This window comes from Halichoerus grypus, chromosome 9 (assembly GCF_964656455.1).
Source record: "Halichoerus grypus chromosome 9, mHalGry1.hap1.1, whole genome shotgun sequence".
NCBI classification, from domain to species: domain Eukaryota; kingdom Metazoa; phylum Chordata; class Mammalia; order Carnivora; family Phocidae; genus Halichoerus; species Halichoerus grypus.
In genome coordinates this window covers 97,965,299-97,983,242 of record NC_135720.1, presented here as the reverse complement: position 1 = coordinate 97,983,242, position 17,944 = coordinate 97,965,299, and the positions used below count along the sequence as shown (strand labels likewise).

Sequence of the window (17,944 nt, the reverse complement as noted above, 5' to 3'; positions counted from 1 at the left end):
AAGTGGACACGAGCCCCTTTACTCCGTCCAACTTTTGTTCTTCTCCTTGAAATGCCCCACCTTCACAGGATTCCGGGTACCTTCTTTGTTCACACTACCGGGCTGCTGAGAGCTCCTTGGTAAAACTTCATAATCTTAATGATAAATTCATGGCACATGTGCTAATCCTAGCCTCAACTGGCACTTCAACAGGACACAGCAATCATTCTTTTTTTTTTTTTTTTTTTAACATATAATGTATTATTTGCTTCAGAGGTACAGGTCTGTGATTCATCAGTCTTGCACAATTCACAGCACTCACCATAGCACATACCCCCCCAATGTTTATCACCCAGCCACCCCATCCCTCCCACCCTCCACCACTCCAGCAACCCTCAGTTTGTTTCCTGAGATTAAGAATTCCTCATATCAGTGAGATCATATGATACATGTCTTTCTCTGATTGACTTATTTCGCTCAGCATAACACCCTCCAGTTCCATCCACATCGTTGCAAATGGCAAGATCTCATTCCTTTTGATGGCTGCATAATATTCCATTGTATGTCTATACCACATCTTCTTTATCCATTCATCTGTTGATGGACATCTTGGCTCTTTCCACAGTTTAGCTATTGTGGACATCACTGCTATAAACATCAGGGTGCACGTACCCCTTCGGATCCCTACATTTGTATCTTTGGGGTAAATACCCAGTAGTGCAATTGCTGGATTGTATACAGCAATCATTCTTAATCCTTATTCCACTCTGCCCTCACTGTCCATCAGAGCAGTATCACTATACTATTACTATCGTAATTATGTGTAGCTATCAATTATTGAGTTCCTACTATATTCCAGGTGTTCTCTTGGGTGCATTATATGAGTCATCTCTAATTATCACATCAAACTTTCAGTGTAGATCTGAAATTTTACAAATGAGAGATCTGACTCTTAAAAAAAAAAAAAGCCGTAGAGTCAAGATTTGAATCAGGGCCTGACTGACTCTGAAGTCCACAGTTTCCCCCATGTTCCCACCATGCTTCTCAGCAATTGCTCTTAGCAGATGACCTTACCTCCACATACCAAAAAGACTTTGAACAGGTCCTCTCTCCTCTTACAGAGTACCCGTCCCTGGCAAAGAGCCTCTTCCCAAAGGCTCCTCACCCCACTCAGCTCCTCAGCCCAGGCACTATTGCCTCCTGGTTGCTCCCAGGCCCTTAGAACTTTAATAGCTCTCTCTATTGAATTCTCCTCTGGATGTAAAAGATGCACTCTGTCCTGCTGAACTCTCAAGTGTTTTCCCTGTCCCTTTCCTTCCCTTCAACACCAAACTTTTATGATCCAAAATGGTTACACAGGTGCATCATCAAATCTTACATGGAGGCCCCAGATTATACCCTCTCTGAGAGTGTTGTACCAAAAAAAAAGTTAAATCATAAGTCTTACATCCAAAAGGTAGATGAATTTCCCCAAAGTTACCTTGTACAAGAATGTGCAATATTCTGAGTGAAGGAGAGAAGTGGAGCTTGTGATGTTTGGCTGGTCACAAGATGAAAAAAGTAGCCCAAACCAGCAACATACACCCTGTTTCCCTAGAGAAATTAAGGATAGTTAAATAATAGTTATTCCAGATACAATAAGGTTGTCGGAAAGAAAGACTCTCCTATGTGCTCATTCTGCTTTTTTATTTACTTCCTGTCAAAGTATATTGATACTTTCATGGACTCATTTACTCTTCACACATCCCACTCCTCCACCCCTCACCCCAGGAATCAGATATACTCATTTTTCTTCCTCAGTGCATCTCAGCTAGGCTGTAATTCGCCCACCTTAATAAGTGATATCTCACATTAAAGCATTCTTTTTTTAAAGATTTTATTTATTTATTTATTTATTTATTTATTTATTTATTTATTTATTTGACAGAGAGAGAGAGAGACAGAGAGAACACAAGCAGACAGAGCAGCAGGTAGAGGGAGAGGGAGAAACAGGAACCCTGCTGAGCAGAGAGCCCGACATGGGACTCGATCCTAGGACCTTGGGATCGTAACCTGAGCTGAAGGCAGACACTTAACTGCTGAGCCACCCAGGCGCCCATCATGTTAAAGCAAGCATTCTCGTAAGCTTCCATAGTGAGAAGTTTTCTTCGTCATCAATCCAACAGTATTGGGGGCAAAGGCATACCTTAAAGCCAAGTCTACACAAAGTGTCCTCACCAGTCCTTCAAACAAATCAATGATTTGACTATGGGCTGAAGACCAATGATTGTACTAGCTATGCCTCAGTTCTGAGACATGGTGCCTGAGCTCAAACACAACTTGAATCTCCTCAATGTACTCTTATCCTGATTAGATCATTTTAATCACCTTAATATTTCTTTATAGGATTTCCTATCTAAATAATTTGATGTCTTTTATACGCTGATATAAAATCTAAATTCTCCATTGGATCACATGAGTTCGGGGCTTTAATTCCGATCAAACTGGACACAATGGATTCTCTTTACAAACTCAATAAAATAACTACAATAGAATCATCATTGTGTAATATACTTTAAGACAGCGTAGCAAATTAATTCCCTACAGAGTCTATTATTGTATACAGAGGTATTTTGCTTGGCCTACCCAATGTTTACAAAAATTGTTACTTTGTTTCTAATATTTTAAAATTGGGACACTTGATATAAAAATTTAGACTCTCGGTTTTTTAACAACACTAAGCCCAAATTCCTGTGGGGTAGTCATGGACCAGCTGGAGCTAAGAAGCGCCTGCCTTCTTGGATTATGGTTATTCTGGCATAGTCCCCACCCTTCCTCTTTCACTTATTTATGATACCAGCCTAGCACCCATGGGTATCTGAATTTGCAACCTCTAACTCCAGGCAGTAAGGTAAATGGTATGTTGGCTGTTCTATGTTCCAGGAGGAGGAATGAAGGGCCAAGAGACCAAGCTGCTGGACGACTTCCTAGGCAATTATGTGCATCTTTTCTCTCTCAGCCTCAGAGGCTGGTCTGAGGCCAAGATGTCCATGTCTACCTAGAGAATAGAAGTCAAGAAACAGGCTGCTCACCCAGCCTCAGGCCCAAGCTTTGTGCTCCAGGGACACAGGGAACTCCGGAGGCTTCCACATAGTTCATCCCTGATCAGTTAGGGGGTTGACATGGCCTGGCTCATGTGACAATAAGAAAACTGCCATGTCCCCTCTGTGAGCAGCTCATCTCCTGGGAGCACATGCTATGGGACTAGGACAGCTCATCCTGAACATTAGCATCAACTCACAGAAGAAGACAATTGAAAGCAGAAGGGACTACGATGCTGTGCAACCCAACAAGGCATTAAATGTCTTTTTATAAAACAGTACTTCAGTGCCATAGTTGCCTCTCTACAGGGCTTGGTGGGACTGTGCTGGGATTGTCTTGCTAGAACAGTTTCTTAAACTTTAGTGTGCATGCAGGATAGAGCTGTAAGATTTAGCAAACAAAAACACAGAAGCCAAGTCAGATTTAAATTTCAGATTTGAAAAAAAAAAAACTTTTGTCCAGTATAAGCATATCTCAAATATTGTATAGGATATACTTATACTAAAAATTTATTAGCTACATCTGAAATTTAAATTTAGCCAAATAAATAAATAAATTAAATAAATAAATAAATAAATAAGTAAATAAATAAATAAATTTAGCCATATATGTTGTATTTTGTCTGGAAACTCCAACCTGAGGTATACAAAATACAGATTTCTAGGCCCCTACCACTAGATATTCTGACTAAGCAGGTGCTAAAGGTGATGGTGAAGGATTGAAAGACAGTATTCTGCACTCTTGAGCACCACAGGTGACACTAGGTGATCTTTTGACCCCATTTTGAGAACTACTTCTCTGGAGGTGACTGAGACACTAACAGTGTACTGGCTAGTTACTGAGGGCTCCAAGAGAGGTTCAAAAAGGAGAGAGACACTGAAAAGAATTTACTTCCTGGCGATTTTGCCATGAGCTGCTTGGGAGCCCCCTGCACATGGAAGCCACCATAGAAAACTGGAAGAGGGTAGAGACCTAGAAAAGCAGGGTGGGAATCTATTCCCAGATCCCCAGAGAAAATGTTGTCCAACTCAGTTCAAATTACATTTATGTCAAATTTTTCTTTTCCTTAGAAATATTTATCTTGTTCTTGACTTAGAACCAAGTGTGATAATAATACTCAGAGTAAAGATTTCTAGAGAAGCTGCTATTGTCCAGTTACCAGATTTTAGTCTCATTTACTTTCACAACAATTCTGAGTTATATATTATTATCACAATTTCACAGACAAAGAAACTGAATCTTGGAGATGTTGAGTAACTTCCTCAAAGTCACAGAGCTAATAACTCAGAGCCAATTCCATTCGTGTCCAAACCTAGAAGTGTCAGAGATTGTAGGCTAAAGTAAAGAAATGAAGGCAAGAGCCAGAACCAGGATGCCAAACAATAGGGCACAAGTGAAGAAATGTAAATAGTAGGGTGCAATACAAAGTCATGTCACCAGGCCAAGGGCGAAGTGGAGAGTTTGTCATGGCCTTCCCAACAGTGGATAAAATATATTGAGCAACATTCTTTGCAGAAGGCTATGTATCATGGACATTCAATCAAGAGAAATCCCAGAGAGAAATTAACTGTCCTAGTAAACCGGCTCTTTGAGGTATGCATTTGTAGTCACCAGAAAAAAAGTAAGTGAACCCTTCAGACACCAGGTAACGTGGTGTACAAGACTGGAGTAGTGTTTGATATTGCTACATGAATATAGGTTTCCTCAAAATTGGAGATCATTTTTCAGGTCAGATTTAACTAAAGAGCTGTTGTGTTCACACCCAAATTCCTTTCCATTCCCACCAAAGGGAAAAATGGCATGTTCAGTTCAGAGGGCACAGAGAGACACATGGGTGAGGAATTGAGCCAATTCCCACTAGTCGGCAGGAAAAGACATGTAATTTTGAAGAGTATGTTTAAGGAGGTCTGAAACCCCAGCATCAAGGGATCGAGCATTATCAAGGCATAGACACGAAGTTAACGAGGACTGGCTACTGACAGGCTTTTTGAACAACAGAAGAAAAGATTGAGACTGCCTGCAATGTCTATTGAATGCTAATACAGAGTGAGGAATATGGATGTTAGGACAGGACACCAAAAAGGGTTAGAACTGAAGGAGAAAGTTCTGGCTACTCAGGGCAAAGCTCTCTCATATACTTTCACATGGCTCAAGGAGTTTTACTCCAGAGTGAGGGAGGACTGATGGTAGAGACTCCAAACACACTCTTTTACTTATAGCTGTTCTCTATTTATCCTTAGGTTGAGTAAAATCATTTCAGCCCATAGCTTCAGTCATTCTAGACTAATACTTTCTTGACTTTAATTCCTAAATGAAAGGATTTTAAGTACTATTAAAGGTAGGTCTCTGAACCTGAGTAGACCACCGGCCGTCATTAGATAGCAGTGCTCCCCACAGAAGGGGATTTTAAAGAGACTTGTCCTGGGGCACCTGGGTAGGTCAGTCAGTTAAGCATCTGCCTTCAGCTCAGATCATGATCCCAGGGTCCTGGGATCGAGTCCCACACGGAGCTCCCCACTTGCCGCTCCCCCCTGCTTGTGCTCTCTCCCTCTTTCTCTCTCTCTGTCAAATAAATAAATAAAATCTTTAAAAAAATAGACTTGTCCTCTCTGGGTGTGCTACATGTTCCACTAGGAACACATACGTACGTGCACGTGCGTGCGCGCGCGCGCGCACACACACACACACACAAGCAAGCAAAGTCAGTATGGAGGAAAAACTGAAACAGGTTGTTTTAAAACCAGCAATATGCAACTTCTGCCTCATGTGAGAAGAGAATCGAATGCCCCAGTGCCCTGGTCCCTGGAGGTCTCCTGCCTCTGGGGAAGCGTCAGGAAGGGCCAGAGTTAACCGAGACTGGAAGCCTGGCCAGCAGGTAGCAGCAAGGACCTGATCGGGGAACCAGCACATGCTGACACAATCAACGTGCTGTTTCCTTAACTTTTAGCTTATTATCCACTGTGTGCCAGAAGGATCTCTCATCCTGGGTATTTGTAATTAGCCCACCATTCCTCATTTTTTAATCCATTCCAGAACATTTTCTTTCTTTCCTTTTCTCCTCACTTCATTATTTTGGATTCCAAGCATTTCTCCAATTTCCTGAGGCCATTTAAAATTCTAATCACATGTCTCACCTACCACACGGAACTCGGCACAAGTGACTTTTGGACATCATGTAATATGAATTGAATTACTATTAAAGATGCTTACAGGACTTCAGGAAACCTGGGCTATCACTAAGACTCCAATCATCTTGAGGTGGCATGGTCTAGAGCTGGAGCTGTCAATCAGAGATGATTTTTTTTTTCCGGAGAGCATCTGGAAAGCTCTAGAGAAATTCCCAGTTATCACAGCTGAAGGGGAAGGATGCTCCTGACCTTAAGTTGGTAGAGATCAGGAATGCTGCTCTACACAAGATAGCTTCTCACAGCAAAGAATTAGCACCTAAAATACTAATACTGTCATGATTGAGAACCTCTGATCTAGACTGATGTTATGTGTTGTTGAAAGAAGCCAAGCCTGCTTTCCAGCAGCCCATCTCCAAATTTTGACAGAAAGACCACCTAAATATAAAAACATGGTTAATCACAGTAAGAATACTTTGACAGTCTTCACTAGGAAGGTATTTATATCATTTAAAACATTTAAATCTGATATCAGGCATTCCCCAAAAGAACACTTACTAGCATCAAATCAGTTATCTCAATTTTTTCCTCATACTAGAAAACAGGAAATGCACTCATGATTCTCAGCTTTAGGAAGAATCACTGTCGCTAGGTTGGCAAATACAAGTGCCCAATATGTCTCTTCAGCCCTCATAGAAACACAAGGGAGTAACATGGCTATTGATTTTGTTATGATTAAACAACTGGAAGCTTGCGCGGGGAAGTCCATGTGAAGTTCCACCTTCCACATAGCCTCCATGGAGTAGCTATGTCTCTAGCACGCATCTGAGCCATGGGAAAAGCCAGGAGTATAAAAGCACTGAGAGTTAGGGAATGGGGGTTTCTTAAACCCCTACCTTTTCTGCAAGTATATAAACAATGAGAAAGGTACATCTCACTGGGATATATACCTCTATATCATTACCAATGAAATGCTCCATCATTACCAAGACTCTACCAGGAGGGAAAAGATTGAAATATTTCAAGAATATACTCCACGAACTACATCCGTATTCATCACCTTGGCCAGACAGGTGCTCAGAGAGTACATATTCTGAGCAAATGAATAGATTTGTAGAATCATCTGCCCTAGTGTTATTAGCATTTATGGAACATCTGGGTGAACATATATAAATATAAATGCTTTCCAAGTGCATTTATAGCTGGGCAGGATATTGTAACTTTGGTCTTCTGTTGCTGGTAAGGTTCACTTTTCTTAGAAAAGAAGCACTTGAACAGTCAGATCACATTACTTCCCAGCCCTTTTTACTCTCCATTCCAATTGGGTATGCTACAAATGATTCATGAGGAAAAACCACATATTTATGCAGGCAGCCGGCGGCTTGTGGGGAAGGGTTTAAGGCAAGCAGGGAATTTTGTGTGGAAATCAATTCTTTGCGGAAGTCAATGTATTATGGACATTCAAGCAAGAGAAATTCCAGAGAGAAATTAACTGCCCAAGTAAGCCAGCTCCTTGAGGTGTGCATCTATAATCACTAGGGAAAAAAAAGTGAGTTAACCCTTCAGGCAGCTCTTAAATATACATTAGCTATTGAGTGGGGAGAGCTAGAGAACTGAAATTGGCCTTTAAACACAGAATTCCTTACAAAATTGATTCACAAACCAGAACAAATTCCCCTCAAATTAAATGGATGTTTCCAAAGGGCTTGTCTCCAGGGTTTTTCCACGGACTATCCTAAACAGGAGTCTGGTCATGGGAAATTTCCAGTGCCTACATAAACATGGGATACTCTAGAGCTCTGGAAGTGAAGAGTCCCTTGCTGTTTGAGGGCAAAGACTTTCCAGCCTGAGGTTGACATAGGTTATGTCTACTGAAAAGATGGAGCCATGGAGCCTCTCGACAGATAGCACGAAATCTCCATAAACAGAGTCACAGACTCAGATGCTGGAGAGTCGAGGGAAGACAGCCTGGAAATGGAATGCTCTAAACGCCGCAGGTGAGGCCCAGAAGAACCACCACCAATCTGTTTTTCAACAGCACGGCAAAGGCCTACCTAAGGAGTATTCGGAGGAACGCCATGAGTTCCTCAGACACTCAAACAGGAAGAGCATTCTTGAATATCCTATCCCTAGCAAGAAGACACAAAGCACAGGTTTTGCCTCTCAGAGAAACCGTCCCTGGCTTGGCTCAGCTGCAGCCTGGGCCGGGAGGCAGACAGACCACTTATGCTTATGAAAGCTACAAAGGAATATCACACTTGAAATCCCCTTCTACTGTGCAGGGTTGAAGATGAGTGAACTGTCGAGGCGGCTGACGAGAAGCCAGGGTGAATTCCACGCGGTGGCAGAGCATTTGGTCCTAGGCTCTGGGCCAGGACAGCTGGGAATACCATGTCACCATAAATCACTGCAGACACTTAGGGATCAACTCCTTCTTCCCCGCCTGCCTGCCAAGCTAGAGACTGCATACTAGCGGAAGCGTTTAGGCTCTCAGAAGCGGCTGCCCAGCCACTAGGATTAACTCACCTTCTTCAGGTCCAAATAAGGGCTTTAGTTCAGTTCATAGTTTTGTCCCAATGTCAACGTCCTGGTTTTGATACTGCTATGGTGATGGTTGATATGGTGACAGTTATGGTTACAGTATCACTGAGGGATATGGCAATGGTTATGGTGATGGTATCACTGGGAGGCACTGAGGGAAGGGCCCATAGGGACTCTTGGTTATGCTTTTGCAACTTCTTCTAAGTCTAAAATTATTTCAAAATTAAAAACTTAAGAAAACAAAAATGAAAAATCCCAATAAACCACACAAATAGAGTGACTTTTAAAAAATATTTTGCCAGACTGCAAGAAAACTTCAGAACAAGGCAGGAGCAAAGGATACAAAAACTGAGCACACCCAAGACTTGACTGCCTTCCATTTAGGTGTAGTCTGACTCTGAACCACTCACATAGCAGGACATAGAAGCCAGCCCCCAAACAGTTCCTCGGAATACAGGAACGTCTCTCTCCTGAATACCAGAAATACCCTGGAAGAGGGCAGGTTTTTCTACCACATCCCCTCCTGTTCCACAAATCACACACACGTATCATTGTTATCATAGCTTCCTTGTCATCCTTTTGGAACTAAGGCATATTTCTAAAATATATTTTTCAAAGTACTCTGTGTATTGCCCACATAGGATACATTTAATAAACTTGAACTTAGTGTTTGCTCAATAACTGAAATGACCTTCATTGTCCCTCAGGGTCAAGAGAAGTTCATAAATTTTAGGTTTTGTCATATACACCAGTTATCACCTATGTCTTTAGTAGTGATACATTCTAAACAAAAGGATACAAAAGAGACAGCATAGTAGAACAACAGTGACATGCAGCTAAAAAAAACTAGAGTGCATTGTGCAATATCTAACCCTGAGAGTTAAGTCCCATGGGATTTAATTGCTGCCTCAGATAAACATCTTATTTTTCAGTCATCAAAATGATTGTAGGATCTTGGAATCTATTTTTTACTTTTCTCTTTCCTCCCTCCATTCTTTGATTATGGAATCATACTTTCATTCATTCATTCATTATATTCAATTAATTCTTACTGAGCAACTACTATGTTTCAGATACTGTGCTAGAGTCTAAAAGCCTAATAAGCTAATGAAAAGACAACTACAGAATTTTAAGATCATTGAAGATGAAAATGTCAGGAATACACCTAATGAATATGTTTAATGAATCGGTACTACCAGCTTAAACTAAAGCCTCATTCTCAAAACATATACGTTATATTTTTTTTCACTTTTGTAAAGTGGATATAAGAGGAAAAAGTAAATGAAATTGAAATAGAAAGCATCTAATGGGAAACAAACAGCTTGCTTTAGACTCAGTTTTGTCCTTGCTGACTTGGTACTATTCACAGGTCAGTCTGCAAAAGCTCGGGTGACCTGTCAGCTTTTTAGATGGCCCCCTGGTCCTCTGCACCTCTAGTCAACTCAATTACGCCAGTAGACAAGAGGCCAGGACCTGTGGTCACACTACAGTGGGCTACCCAGTGAAGCAAAGTCAGATGGACAGTACCCCTGGCATTCAATGCAGGATTTAGATACATTCCAGCCTCAGGCAGGAAGATGAACTGGACAAGGCTGAGGACTTACTTTCCTCTGGATATTTCAATGTAGTCAAGTTACGCTGTCTGAGAAAGCATACAAAAACAGAGTTCTTTAGTCCCCAGAGCTGTGGGCATAACTGTGGAACAAGCCCCATCGTCACCAACACATTAAATGCCGCTCTTGTTGTTCTGGGTCTGGAGTTTGGTTTCCTTCAGTCTAAAGCAGTTCAGCTTCCTTTCCTCACTGGCATATTAGCTGCCCCTATTAGGCACCTAAAATGGTGTGTAAGTGCTGTGCTTGGAATAACCGTAATTAAGAGTCTGGAAGAAGGTTGAGGAGATAACCATGACTTTTATTAGGGGTTACTCAGCTGAAGGTAATTAAAAACAGATGATCAGAGAGAGAGAGACGTTCATTCTCTCAGTTCCTCAGAAATCTGGCATAATTGCCATGATACAAGAAATGTTCAGACTAGTGTCCCGGAAGACTGAGGCCCTTAACCCTTCGGTAGATGATCCATAGGATAGACTCATTAAAAGCAGAAACTAAATGGCCTTCCCACTATTCTGATGTAACTCTTCAATCACAGATCTATGGTTAAACTGTACTCTAAAAAATTAACTTCTTAAGGTGTTCAGAGAGAAATTTACCAAGGAAAAGTAATGTTAAGTTGTACTAAATAATGTGATGAAAAAGGCCATCAGAATGTGCTTTATTTGTCCTGGAATCTGACATGATCTCATATACGTCATGACTTTGCTGACCCCTAGTTCTTTTTTTTCTTTTTAAGATTTTATTTATCTATTTCAGAGAGAGAGAGAGAGAGCATGCACAAGCATGAGAAGGGGGAGAGGGAGAGGGAGAAGCAGGCTCCCCACTGAGCAGGGAGCCCAACGTGGGGCTCGGTCCCAGGACCCTGCGATCATGACCTGAGCCAAAGGCAGATGCTTAACCAACTGAGCCACCCAGGTGCCCTGACCCCTAGTTCTGAATACTCTTAAAGGGCAACAATATGACCATATTTATAGAGTAAGATAATGAAGACTTAATAAGTAATTATTATTGGAATTGAGACAGAAATCAGCAACCACAGCAGACAGCTCAGGAAGATATTATAGTTTGCGTTAATCTCAAGGACCAGAAAATAATCAATATCTACTTTGTTTTGCTACAGGTAGCTAGATATTGCTTCAGAGAGTATTCATAGGAATTTCTGAGAGAATGATTACGTTTATTCTAAAGCACTTGTTTAGCATAAAATCATAAAGTTGTTTTTCAATACCAGTGTGCCACAAGTAAACATTTTATACCATCCCACAGCTGCTGTCCCTCCAAATAACTTTTGGAGTGAATCTGATGGCCTCTCAGCTCTGACCTTCTTAGTGGAGCTACACGTCTTACCTCTACAACGTTGGTGGGATTGCGGATATAGATACCAGATGGTGTCAACACTTCAGGACTGGAGAGTGCCTCGGTGCCAGAAACACTGATGATCACATTGTTTCTTATTATATTTCCCTGTTCTGACCAGTCTAATTTAAGAAAAGATAAATCAAACCCAGAGGAGCCACAAACATAATTAAAATTTACACACCTCGACAGTCTTGCTTCTACTAGTACACATCACAGCCTACGTCATGCATACATAAATATATATTATTTAGAAAACATTTAGTATGTTCCACAAATTTAAGATACCTAACATTTTGCCATCAGATCTGTCCGTAAAACACATGACAACTTAAGGGGAGTGTAACTCAATTTAAAACCAATTTCATGGAACACTACATCAAAAACTAATGATGTACTGTATGGTGATTAATCTAACATAATATAAATAAATAAATAAATAAATAAAACCAATTTACATACTTACCCATTTTTTTTTCAGGAGTCGCTTCCCAAGAGATGTATTTTATGTCCATGTCTGTACCTGAGAACAAAGGTCGTTACTTCATGTATTTCATGCCACCCAGGAAGATGAGAGATACGGCAACACTATTTCTTCTTCTGGGTGTGGCTTATTTTAAATTTGTTTGTGTGTTTTTAATTTATCGACCAGACAAAGAGATATAGATTATATGGGCTTTTTAGTTCCAGAGTATCCTAGTGAATCAGAAGTTCATTTTAAACAGAATAAAGAACAAAGAAACAGAGGTACTCTTTTACTTCTTAGGAAGAGTCTAAGTGACTGTCTCTATAGTCAAATGCCACATATGCATGTGTCTGCTCCAGCCCCTTCCCTAGCTGTTCAAACTGGCCACCAACTATCCGCAGTGGTCTGGAATAGAAGAGAATAAAAGAGCATGGGCCCTGCTACAGAGACCGATTAGCCATGTATGGGGCATCAGTAAAGAAGAGCCCCACAGACCCTTCTCCTTATTAGGTATTTCGGTATATGAGCTTCCCATGTCCTTTCATGAACTGGGTTTACAAACCCATTTTGCATGAAATTAAGTACTTTATAATGCACTAATAAACAAATATTCTAATTTCATCACCTGCAGTATAATAGATGTCAAGAGCTTCCAATTCAAAATAAGCACTAAAGGCTAAATTCCTCCTTCAGGTTTGTTTCCTTGCCTAGTTAATGTCTATTCCGTATAACTGTTTTCGGCTAAATTAATATTGTTAGGGTACCTTCCTGAATTTCTGCTCCAGGTTTTGGCAAACTTTTCCCTTACACAGACAAAAGTAAGAATAAACAAAGTCAATCTCCACCTGTTAGTTTAACTGACCTGTAATTGTTCTTTTCCAAACAAAAGATTTTCCTGCACCTGATTGCCACGATTGTCCTTAGTTCTTTGTCTTCTAGAGCTGGAGTTTGTTTTAAAGCAAGTTTATATGATCCATATTTTCTCATTAAACAGTTTCCCTCTCAGGATTAGGACCTTTATAGCTTTTTTCTCAACAGATCGTTCTTAAATGAAACACATACATGTTCCCACTGATGGTATCACAGAATTAATTTAAATATGAAACACTATTTAACAAATATAGTCTGACTTTCATTGAAAACCTCTGATTTGCTTTTGTATTGCAATATATTCAAAGACCTTTTGTTCATTAATTCATTCATTTCTTTCAACAAATATACCTACAAAGGACTAGTTAATGTGCTAAATGCTAAGGAAACAATGTTCACATTAAATCTGGTGGTACAAACAGACATTAATCCGATGATCAGAAACATGATATGTAATTTTAAATCAATAAATGATGACTGGTGCCCAAGGAGCTTAAACAGAGGGACTTGATTTGGGGGTGTGGGGGAGAGAACTTTTCAGGAGGAGAGCGAGCAGTATGAGTAGAGGGAAAGAGTTTGTGCAAAAGCCTTGAGGGGAAAAAAAATGTGGCCTTTTGAAAGAATTAAAACAGTCCAGTGTAGCTAGAGTACAAAGGAATAGAGAAAGAGCAAGACAAGTTCACAAACGTTAATAGAGACAAAATCACTGAGGGAGACTTCTAAGCCAGGTTAAGGATTTAGGATTGTATTCTAATAGCAATAAGAAATTCTTAAAGAGTTTTAAGGATGGGAGTGATATGATGCAATCTGTGTTTTTTAGGGATAATTCTGGGTTCTGCAAGGGGAATGAACTTTAGGAGAAAAAAGTGGATACAAGTGACCAAGCAGAAGATTCTGAAACATGAGCTTCTTTAGCAAGCCACAGGAGAAACTAAGAACAGAATTCAGAATTTTTAACTTCCTGTCCAACATCAAGGCTTAACACTTCATGAGACTGTACAGAGATTTATTTACGTGACTTTAAATTATGGTGAAAATTGCTGACAGTAAATTTGAAAACCTCCCATTTCATGTTTATTAACCTGAATTGAAATGTCACCTTCAAAAGATCAGTTTCCTCTTGATACAGTTGAGGAAGCTAATTAGTGTTGGGTAAATTTAAATTCAGAATTTTAAACTATGGCCTATTTCCAATGATCAGAGGCTAAAGTTTTTACAGATTGGGAATTCAAATTTTGGGAAAATTCCTCTTGAAAAACTATTTGTCCTACTCAAGAATGCCAAAATTAAACAAATTCATCACTTACCTACCAGCAGTGCATGGCCTAAAATATCGTAGAATACATTACTGTCCACCTTCAGGCCCAAGGTCCTTGACATGCTAAGGCCTCTACTGAAGGAGCTCCACACTGTGCAACCCTGTACATAGGAATCTGAAGAGGAAAGAGTAAGTCAAACATTTGAAGTGAATCTTGAAGGTTCCTTAGATTCTGTTGATCATTTCCAAAGCAAACTGTAATATAACTGAGAACACTCCCCCTACAATAATGAAACTCAGGAAATGAGGAGTTGGAAAGAAAAATCAAATCAAGAAAATGGGCAACCCAGGCCAAGGCACCTCAAAGATACCAAGGATAAGCAAGGTGGAATCCAAGAGTCAGGTGCTAGAAAGAAAACCATCTGAGAAAGAGACAGTATGGCCAAACTACCAAAGAATTCTTGGCTGTCAGGATTTCCAACTGGCCACCATCTTTGCTATCCTCATCACAATATGGCAGACAGTGGCTAAAGAGAAGTCAAGGACAATGTGAAGAGTACTCTTGAAGGACCAAACCATGAACTTTGAAAATCACATCTTCCATGTGGAGATACAGTCATTATTTCCTCAGGCTGTGACATATTTTTTTTAACTTGCCAGGCAATTATATCCTTGGCCCAAGACAGCCAGAGATTCTTATTCAAAATGTAAGTAAAGCCAGAGGTTGACCTGAGGATCATGACTTTCACATTTGAACGTGGTAGGTTGATGAAAGTGAAAGGCAAGTACCTCTACTATGCTAAAAGAAATTGACATTTAGGAAAATCATTACCCTGGCTCCATGGGCATATTTTATACCCCCCCCCCATGAAGTTATATCAACTGGATCAGTCAATAAATAAATATTTACTGAGTATCAACTATATATTTCAGGACTTGGACAAACAAAACTAAGTAAATTCTGCCCTTGTGTATCTTCATTCTGGTGTAGGAAACTTACATTAAAATAATAATGGATAATTAAATGATAAATCCTGATAAAGGAGTTTTATATTATTTCCAGGTAGTGAGAGATATTATATAAATATCAAATGTTTGAAGTACTGAAAAAATTACTTCGGTTTATGGAATAATTTGACTTTTAAATTGGAGCTATCCAGAAAATTCTCAACGACAATGTCACTATAGACACTGAGCCTCCACATTCTCCTAGATCTCAGCTCCTCTGGTACCAGATACCCTCACATTACTCACCAATAAGTTAACCCATCCATACCCACCTCTGTAGGAAACACTGCCTGCTGCAGACTTTTCCTGACTCCAGATCTCTACATACACTCATTCAGTACAGGCTTGCGCATCTGAACAATCAATAAGCACTAATGTGTTTTTGGAGCTGTTATGGGCGGAATTCAGGCATTTACCTGTAAAAGTAGCAGAGATGCCAGCACGTTCTAACTCTAGTGTCCAGGCGCAACTGGCCACACAGGGTACAAGAGCCTTCAGGGCATGAAACAGTAAGAGACTCTTTGGCAAGCATGCCAGAAGCTTCTAACCCCTCCCAGGAAAGACAATTGCATTTTAACAGAGACCTACAGGGGATAATGTATGAATTCAGTGCTTTTCAAACTTTTTAAAGCACTGAATCCTTTCCAACTAAAACTAAATTTAAAAAAAAATAGATAAAAGTGTAGCTATTCTGAAGCAGGTTGGCGGAGGCAGATAGACTTTTGAGCAAGGAAGGATTCTGATTACATTTAATCAATATAACTCATATGTGACTTCTACCCTGACTGATACTGGAGCTTGTCCCACATCAAACTTTATGCGGCACTATAAGCACCAGGAGACCAAAGAGCCAGGGAGGAGGGTACAAAGGTACTGATCATCCCAATGTGCTAGGGAGGGAGCCATGTTAGGAAACATCTCCCTAAATGAATGTCAAAAATAAATGATGTGGAGATCTGGAAAATTAGGAGAGACATCCTTGGTGTGCGGATTATTGGAGGTGAGAAAAAAAAATGCTGCAGGTGCCAGGATTCTGTCCTCAAGGATCTCAAGGATTACTTTGTCATTGTCTGCTGAAATTCTACCGTCTCTCTAGACCCGCTTGAACCACCAAGTATGTCCTGATACTTCCTGTCAGACAGCACCCCCAGAGCACCAGCCCTTTTCAGGAAGGCAAAGCTTGAATGTGTGGGTGTTGGAGAAGCTGGGGGTGGGGAGGGTGATTCAGAAAAGGAGCTGCTGTCCTCATTACTTAGCATCTCTGGTTCTCTGCATGTCCGCATCCGGTATTGGGTTTTTGCCCTGGATGTTCCTATGTCTCTCCAACTTCGGTTTTAGAACCTTTATTTACATCTGGTCATATTCTTCTTTTCTGGTTCTGATCTTGTTTTTCACCTAGTTGTTCTCACCTGCATTTGATGTTTCCTGCTCCCTTCCTATATCTTTAGCTCTGGCCAAGATCTGCATACTCTGCCTGCTCAATGTGCCCAGGAGAAGTACCTGGTTCTCAGCCCATTCTCCCCTATTTTCCCAGGTAGAAGACTCCTCTGAGTTAGGACAACTTCATATGGAAATGCTTTCTGCTGTGCTGGGCTCTCATAGCACGGATTATTTATACTATTCAATATCCATTTACCTGCAGTCACAAAGTAGTAAATGACAGAAGCAGGATTCAAAACACAGATTTGTGTGGCTCACTCCATGTCTGTTGTACCTATAGTGATGTTTCCCACAGTGTATTCCTTAGACTACTTGTTCCAGAATCACAAGGCTTGCTTTTAAAAATTCAGATTGCTAGGCCTACCTTAGACCAGAATTTGTCAGGGCAGAGTCTATAACCCTAAATTTTAGTGAGTGCCCCAAATAATTTTTGTTAGGCATACTAAAATTGGAGAACCATAGATCTAGAGTATAAATTATCTACCTTTGAACCCCCCATGTCCCCATCTGATACCTATCATGACCCTTGCATGTACAGCCTTGAACATGGAAGAAGAGAGAAAAATGAGAAGTCATAGGCCTGGGCCTGCTTACCTCTCATAGCTCCCACCAGAGTCAGGGAGCTCAGATGCTTACGGAAGGCTTGCCCCAACACCCGAAACTGCACTCCCTTCAACTGGACCTGGCTGGGCTCCTCTGGGAAAGACTGAACAATGACTCTGGCCCCCAGATCCCTGGATCCCAACATCTTCTCACTCTTGGAATATAAACAGTCCTGCAAATCCCCTGAAACACAGAATGAAGCCGGGGGGTCCTGAAGCAGGTGCATCATGCTTCTAGACAAATCATCTGGTATGAAATTTACTGTCAGCACAAGGGACAAACCATTATTGTTTGTTTCATTTAATAATCTTATTTCCCTTTTACTTTGATTCTCCTCTTTGGATTATTAATTAAAACATCTGATAACTAGGACATGATGTTGCCTTCACTCTATTATTTCCAGAAGCCCCCAAATCAATCACCTTAATTACTGTCACAAAGAGGCTGACTATAACCCACAAAACCAACCTAAATAGATGCTTATTTCAATCCAAAAGATCCCCTGGAGGGAGTGTGCAATAAAATGACCTTCTCGTGGTTGATAATTGTAGGGAAGAAATGTGAGCGCTGAATGTAATCACAGCTCTTTTTAGTCTTAAGCTGT

At 40.6% G+C, this 17,944-nt stretch overlaps 1 protein-coding gene across 1 annotated transcript in view; it reads right to left on the bottom strand.

Annotated features, from left to right (window-relative positions):
- Positions 1-17,944, bottom strand: part of PKHD1 (PKHD1 ciliary IPT domain containing fibrocystin/polyductin) — a 443,829-nt gene that overhangs the window by 245,714 nt on the left and 180,171 nt on the right. Inside the window, exons 39-43 of the mRNA XM_078054411.1 lie at positions 17,332-17,523; positions 14,339-14,464; positions 12,162-12,218; positions 11,687-11,817; positions 1,460-1,572 (exon numbers count right to left, since the gene is read on the bottom strand). Of these exons, the coding sequence (XP_077910537.1) occupies positions 1,460-1,572; positions 11,687-11,817; positions 12,162-12,218; positions 14,339-14,464; positions 17,332-17,523 (619 nt within the window). The remainder of the gene's footprint in view (positions 1-1,459; positions 1,573-11,686; positions 11,818-12,161; positions 12,219-14,338; positions 14,465-17,331; positions 17,524-17,944) is intronic.